The sequence below is a fragment of the Vanellus vanellus genome, assembly GCF_965231255.1.
Source record: "Vanellus vanellus genome assembly, chromosome: 28".
Lineage (NCBI taxonomy): Eukaryota > Metazoa > Chordata > Aves > Charadriiformes > Charadriidae > Vanellus > Vanellus vanellus.
In genome coordinates, this window is record NC_138933.1 from 870119 (window position 1) to 877818 (window position 7700).

General features: G+C 47.5%; 1 protein-coding gene across 1 annotated transcript; it reads left to right on the forward strand.

The window, feature by feature from the left end:
- Nucleotides 1-6799: 6799 nt before the first annotated feature.
- HOXC9 (homeobox C9) lies at nt 6800-7435 on the forward strand (the record flags this gene model as incomplete). The annotated part of the gene is made up of 1 exon (XM_082496477.1): nt 6800-7435. The coding sequence occupies one exon, from the start codon at nt 6800-6802 to the stop codon at nt 7433-7435; it is 636 nt and encodes a 211-aa protein (XP_082352603.1).
- Nucleotides 7436-7700: the final 265 nt, after the last annotated feature.

Genomic DNA, 7700 nt, shown 5'->3' on the forward strand with positions numbered 1-7700 from the left:
TTTTTCTTGCGTCTGTTTGTATAATGCTCCTCTCCCAGCAGGTGTAATTTTAAAACCTGGAGGCTTTTCCCCGTCTCTCTCTCTCTCTCTCTCTCTCTCTCTGTGTGTGTGTGCGTACACGCATTTCCCAGGGATGAACTTTATCCTTTTCCTGCTAGGAATGATTTTGGGGCGGTTTTGCACCAGACCTCCTCGCAAAAGCTGTGGGGCGGAGAAGTTGAGTAGGAGGCTGTGGGGAGATGAGGTTGCGTTGATAAACTCTCATTTTTTTTAGATATCCATTTATTTATTTATTTACTTTCAGCAGGGGAAGAACTGGGCTATATTATGGGTTTGGTTGGTTTATTTTTTTTTTGTTTTATTTTTGTTTCCTTCCCCCCCCCCCCCCCCCCCATATGAAACCTCTCCTGCCTTCTCGTGGCTCTTTGCTGGGTTGGATTTGGGGAAAGTCCCCTGAAAGCTCAGCTCTTCCCTACCAGCCGAACCCGCTCCAGGGCTGGAAAACAAACTGGGGCTGGTGGAGGGGCTGGAGTAAATGGTAGCAAATGTGCCTGCGCAAGGTTGTTATCTTTAGGTGTCTGGGTGTCTGGCTCAGACACCGAGTTTTTACATAGGTATTGGCTCTGCAGATGACCTTTACAAATAAGTACTTGGAGGGAGGGGTGGATTAAGGCAGAAGACGGGGCATTGCCTGAATATTCTTTATTTTAAGCCATATTCCTGGTAGAGAGAGGCAGGTTTAAGACTGGGCTCATCTCCTGGAGGAGACGTTTGCACCAGGCCAGAGATATTGCGGTGGAGTTTGGGCTGGAATCCATCGCCTAAAGCAGCACCCTTCTCCCCTCCGCCTCCCCCCCCCCCCCCCCCCCATACATTTTGTGGGGTTATTGTCTTATTTGAGGGCACCAGGCTCTTCCTAACACCTTGTGCTCGCTTTCAAGCTCGCTGGTGTGCAACCGGAGCAGCCAAACAATAGAATTTGCAGACACAACTTGGAGCTTGCAACTATAGTTATCTATGCTAATTACAGGGTGTCTGACAGAAACATAATAAATGTAAAGGGAGAAGTATAGAAATATGTTTCTTCAGGCAGTATACACTTCGCCTCTCTGGGTTCAGGCTTGTTTTCTAGCTCTTCTTTTAATTTACTTCTCTGGGAAATTTTTTTTTCCCCTTCTGTTGACCTGAGTTGCATATCACACCCAAAACCGAGCTAACCTGGAGAGGAGCTTTCTTTTTTGCGCCCTCCCCGGCTGCTGTTTGTGCACATCTGCAATAGGCTTCGTCTGGTGGAGACCTGAAATTTTGGAAAAGGAGACCATAACCCACTTAAAGAAATTGTTCTTAGCTTTAATTGCACCTCGGAATTTATTGTCTATTAGCCGTACCTCCAACACTGGAGAGACAGGAATTCTTAGCAACAGACAGAGAGGAAGGGGGGGGGGGGGGGTGTGGGTGGGGGGGAAGCACTTAAGCAGGTAAAAAACTCCTGCAGTGTCATTTTAAGCTGAATACTGTTTTTCTTTGCCTTAACTATGACTCCCGTATTGGCTGAGACTGCAGTTTTCTCCTCGATATAAAGCGATGTGCGTGCGAGTTCCAGCGGTCAATTGTTGTCCTGGGGAGCTGGGCTATATGATAACTTTTAAGGAAACCTGAATAAATATGATTTTCAAGGAGGCAAAGAATTTACCGGGGGGGGGGGGGGGGGAGGAGGAGGAGGGGAGGCAAACCCTATAGCCTGCAATCGCGCTGCTGCAAGATTCCCGCATGGTATCTGGCCTGAAATTAATCTTGCCCCCTATTTATTTATTTTAAGAGACAATCCTGGGATAAACAGAGGCATCTGAGGGATCAGGAAATATTTTGCAGCTTCTTCAGAGAGGAGTCTGCTTTAGAGTCATTCAATCTATTGTGTACAATTTTTTTTCCCCTCTTCTTCTTTTTTTTTTTTTTTAAGGAAAGGAGGGGTGAAGAAGGGACAAAAGAAAGAGGGAAAGAACTTGGGCAGGCGAAAGAGAAGAGAATGGAAAAAAAGACAAAGAAAAGGGAGGGGGGAAAGGGAACTTTATTCCGGGTTGGGGCTGGAAATGCAGGCGGGGAGTGGGAGTTGGAGCTGGCTGGAGGATTGCTTTCGTTTCGCTTCTGGAGAGATACGAAGCCAGTACCGCCCTTCCCTGCTCCTCCAAAGGAGGTGTGCAGTGGGGCCGGGGGGTGGGGGGCAGAGAAGGTGGTGATGGTGGGGGAAAGGAGCGGAGAAAACACCGATTTCTTTTTTAATCCGAACTTGACAGTGTTAATTGAACCGAGGGAAAGCGGGGGAATGCGGATGGTTGGGTCCCGTCCCCCCCCCCACCTCTCCCCTGCGTTTGTCTGCCTGTCTGAGATGCCTGTTCGCCCCCAGGCACTCAGGCCACCCACCCCCCTTCCCGGGGTGGGGGGGGTGGGGGGGTATGTGTGTGGGGGGGGTGGTCGGGCTGCGGCTCCGGGGCTGCCCCCGCCGGGAGCTCCGGCCTCGGGGTGTCCCGGCGGGCGGCAGCGCCGCAGCCCCTCTCCGGAGGAAGGCTGTTGGTGGGGCTGGGGCCTGGAGCTGCCACAGGGAAAAGGGGGTTATCACCCCTTCTCCCACCTCCACCCCCGCTAATTACTGGGGACCGCAGGTTGGCTTCGCCTCACCACCACTTTTTGCAAAAAAAAAAAAAATTTAAATAATAATATTTTTTTTTTATAAAGCAAGAAAAACCCAAGAAAGCAGTGTCACCTCAGCAGGCAGCCTGTCCAATAGTTGTTTTTTTCTCTCTTTTTTTTTTTTTTTCTCCCTCTTCTGTCTCTTTTCTTTTTTTTTTTTTTTTTTTTTTTTATTAGGGTTATTTTTTTGTCTCCGTTCCTTCCAATCAGGGGGAGAATTTCTCAAAGCGAAACCAAAAGATTTGGAAGTGGGGCAAGAGCCTGGCTGCGCGCACAGGGCAGGGGAAGGATGCAGCTCGGGCTGAGCACACACAGCACTTGCAGGGAGCAGGGCGAACATGGGAAGCATTTAGCTCCGAAAAGGTGTCAGAAGTCAACTGGGCAGGACAGTGCTCAGACAAAGGCTTGATTTTCTGTAACTTCCTAATTAGCGACTCGATTTTCTTTCTTCTTTTTTTTTTTTTTTATTTTTTTAATTATTATTTTTTTTCTCCGCCAGGAAAAAAATAAAACAAATTATATATATATATATATATACACTCATACAGCTTGTGGACTGCTAGTGTTAGTTTTGCTCCCTGCAAATTAAGTTCCTTTCCCCCCGCAGATTCGAAAGGGGAGGTGAGAGGAAAAGATATTAGTCTGCCTGGAAGGGGTGTGATAGTTCACCATCATTTCAGAAGAGGTAATCTCCCATTAAACAAGTACCGAAGCTTTTGTGGAGGCACAGGAGTCTAGCTGGAGCGTGCATAAAAGCTACGAGATAACCTTGTAGCTGCTGAATTCAATAGCGAGGCGTGTTTTAATTCCCGTCTGGATATTTGCTTGGAGACACGGCTACTGAAAAGAAGAATATTTCAGGATATTGCTTTATTTGCCCTGCACTCTGAGTGGACTTTATTCACATAACTTTGCATTCAGCCACGGGGATGGTTTCACGTCGAGATAAGCGTGAAAGGACAATATTTTAGGGGTGGGGTGGGGGGGTGTTTCTCATCGTGTTAAATTTTATGGGGGTTCACATCGTGTTATGGGATTCTGCAGAGGAGAAAACGTTGTCTTAAGCCCTGTCTTTTAGTCTTAAGCCCTGTCTTTTAGTCTTAAGCCGTGTCTTTTAGTCTTAAACCGTGTCTTTTAGTCTTAAACCGTGTCTTTTAGTCTTAAACCGTGTCTTTTAGTCTTAAGCCGTGTCTTTAGTTTGCTTTAAGGTGAAGTGTCTCCAAGCCCTGCTTTGTACGGCTTCATTCCCAGAGACCAGCAGTCCCCGAATGAAAGGGGGTTTGCATTACAAGCGCTCTCTCATTTATTTATTTTCTGTATTTAAGATCCCACGAGGAGATGGGGAGGGAATCATTCCGTGGGCTGCAGGTTTCCGTGCAAATCAAAGAAATCTTTGCCAGATAGGTTCGCCTTTGTGTAACACCAACATAACACCATCCACGACTAATTTAGTGACCTTGCCTGCTCGCATTAAGGTTACAAAAACTGCTGCTACTTATTATAACTGCGTGGCTTTGGTAATTTCTGCTCGTTTTGCGGTTCGTCTGTGGTGTATTCTGACATTTTAAATTTTTTTTTTTTTTTAGTAGTATTATTTTGTTATTTCCTCTGGAAAACCTCGCCACTGACTCTGCTGTTCAGTGCTTCTCTCCCTCTGCACGCTCAGTCCTTCTTTCCTCTCTCCCTCCTTCTCTCTCTGCCTCTTTTCCCTTTCCCCCTCTCCCCTTCTGCATATCCGCCTGCAGACAACCCCTCTTTTGTAAGGATTCTCTTTAAAATATTCCACCAAAGTAGAAAAGCCAAGCTGCTTTTTCCCCTCCGCATGTCACAGTCCCACTATATTAGCAGCCCTGCGGAGAAAGTATTTTTAAAACGGGAATAGATAAAAGAATGATGAGTATATATATATATATTTTCTCGCGGACGTAAAAATAACCGTCATTGGAGACTGGTGATTGACAGATAAATTGGTCTCGATAAAGGCCAAAGAAGACGTTCTGCTCCTGCAGGAATATTTCCCTTTAAGGGCTCACATAAAGCAGGGGACTTAAAACGGAATGAGGAATAAATTCTGTGGAGGAGCGAGTCGATGACTTTTCTCTTCGAATTTGGAAAATCCGGAGTCCCTTGACAAACACCCCCCGTCACATTTTTATTTTAAAGCCTTTCCTATTTTTCGAGGGGGAAATCCTCTTTCTACCAGCAGCGAGGGCAGCTTTGTGCATTATTTTTTTTTCTTTTTTTTTTTTCTTTTCTGTGAATTGAGGTGCAGGATTTTATCCTGGCTCAGCTGAGGGGGTAAGTTTGGAGGGGTTGGGGGGGGGGGGCATGTCTCCTGGCAGCATCACTCCTTCTTGACTTTTTATCCCCGAATCTGCCTTAATCTCTTTTCTCCTCCTGCTCGCATTTCCCATGCAACTTACTGGGGGGGGGGGGGGGGGGGGAGGGGGAGAGGGGGGGGGAATAATAAATAATAATAATTGAAGAGGTTTCTGCCGTGTCCGTCCGTGGGACTTGCACAGGGTGTACAGACCGCCTGTCACTGGTGAATGCTGCATCACTGGAGACACCCTGCCGCCCCCCCCCACCCCCCCCGCCCCACTTGTCTGCCTCTCCCATGGAGGAACCCCCATCGCTTTCTGAGCCCACACTTTTTCTTCTTCTTGCAAATTTTTGACCATTTCCCTCCATGTCCCCCCAGCCCTAGAAAACCCGAGGTGATGGAGAGCCCTGGAGAACCCAGACAATCCATATTTTTGGGGGGTTCGGTTTCTAAAAAAAACCAACATGAGAGGCTATTTTTGGTTAGGTATCTTTTTTTTTTTTTTTTTCCAGAAAAATCGCCTAACTCCCTTCTTTCAGACTCCAATGGGCGTGAGCTATTTACCTACCTGTCTTTCCTTACAAAGGAAAGGTTATTCTCTCAAAATGCAGGCAGGCTACCACCGTTTTTAACGCTCCCAACTTCTTCAATCGATTTGGTGCAAAAAGAAAAGTTTCCAGGCGTTACCAAAAAAAAAAAAAAAAAAAAAAAGGAAAAAAAGGAAAAAAAAAAAAAAAAAGAACAATCGTGTGCCCAACACACATTGTTGCTTCCTCTTGATACGCAAAAGCTCCCTCATCCTCAGCTATATAGCTGAAACTCAGTCCTACGGTTTTATTTAATGAACGACACATTTATGAACAATCAAATGATCCTCGTAAAAATTTTATTGAAGGACATAAAAACATCCACGACTACTTGCCGAATAATGCAGCCTTTCACTGCAAAAAGCTTAGTCTTTCCTTTTTTTTTTTTTTTTTTTTTTTGGGGGGGGGGGTGGCATTATTATTTCCCCCTCCTCTTTGCAAAGATGCTCCTCATGCTATATATATATATTTTTTTTTTTTCCCCCCTTCCTGAAGACACTTATTTCTTAAAGCAGGACTAGATGTGTCTGTGCCCCACAGATTTCCCAGCTGCTGAGCAGCCTGAGGAGGAGACAGCGCTGCAAAAGATGACAAAAGCCCCCTTTTTTAGGTTCAAAGCTTCTCCCCCCCCCCCCCCCCCCCCCAGCTCCTTTCTCCAAGTGGGGAGCCCACCTCCACCGCGCTTCTCCCCTTCCCACCCATATTCCATTTAATGTATCCATTAGAGGCTAGAAGCTGCAGAAGCAAAGGACAGAGACAAATTACGTCAAGAAATAGTTCCTGGACTACCTTCCACAATTACCTTCCACCTTCCCCAGCACCAGGGCAATTTCCCTCCCACCCCACCCCCCCCCAGCTCCCCCCCCCCCCTCCCCAGCCCCCGGGTAGAGCATCCCCCCCCGGCTGAGGACCGGCCGAGCCTCCCTCCTCCCCATCTCCGCCCCATTTCCATCCGTTTTCGGAAAAGCCGGGTTGCGTTATTAAAAAAAAAAAAAAAAAAAAAAAAAAAAAAGGGAGGAAAAAAAAAAAAAGAAAAAAAAAAAAAGACCTGCGGATTGATCCACGCTATATTTTTGGGTAAATACAATCACGTGAGGGCGGGCAGCCAATGGCACACTGGGAAAGGCTGAAAAAATAATTACCTGCCCTGATTGTTCTATGAGAAGATAAAAAGTACACATACAGTTCATACAATAATCTTATGAATGTAAAAGAGGGGGGAACCATGTCGGCTTCTGGCCCCATAAGCAACTACTATGTTGACTCCTTGATAAGCCACGAGAACGAAGAGCTCTTGGCCTCCAGGTTCCCCAGCTCTGCCTCCCACCCGGCTGCTGCCCGACCGTCAGGATTAGTCCCGGACTGTGCCGACTTTCCGTCCTGCAGTTTCGCCCCCAAGCCGGCCGTTTTTACCACCTCCTGGGCTCCCGTCCACTCCCAATCCTCCGTGGGCTACCACCACCCCTACGCTCCCCAGGCGCCCGTGGGGGCCGAGCCCAGGTACATGCGGACTTGGCTGGAGCCCCTCGCCGGGGCCGTCTCCTTCCCGGCCTTCGCCCCCGGTGCTCGCCCCTACGGCCTCAAACCCGACGCCTTTCCCGGGCGACGGGCGGAGTGCGGCCCCGCCGACGGCCGCGGCTACGCGGACTACATGTACGCGGCTCCCGGGGAGCTGAGAGACAGAGCAGCGCAGACAATTCCTTCCCCGGAGTCCGAAGCCATCGCTTCCAGCAAACACAAAGAAGAAAAGCACGAATTAGACCCTAGTAAGTCGAAGTCATTCTTGTTTACGACCGGGGAGGCATTACGGCTTCCAGGACCCTACTCAATAAAATGAAATTACCTTAGAGAGAGCCCGACCCTAAAACTCCAGATACGCAGGAAGATCTGGGGGTTTGAGCGAGTCCGCCTAGCAGAGCCGGAGAGAGAATATCTGTACTTTGTTTTGGGCTCTTTAGTCTTTTTTTTTTTTTTTTCTTTTTTTCCTATTTTTTTTTCTTCTTTTTTTTTTTTTTTTTTTTTTTTTTTTTTTTTTGCAAAGGGGGTGGTGGTGGGGGCTGTTGGCTTCTTTGATCAAATATTCATCACCTCCCACCGGGGGG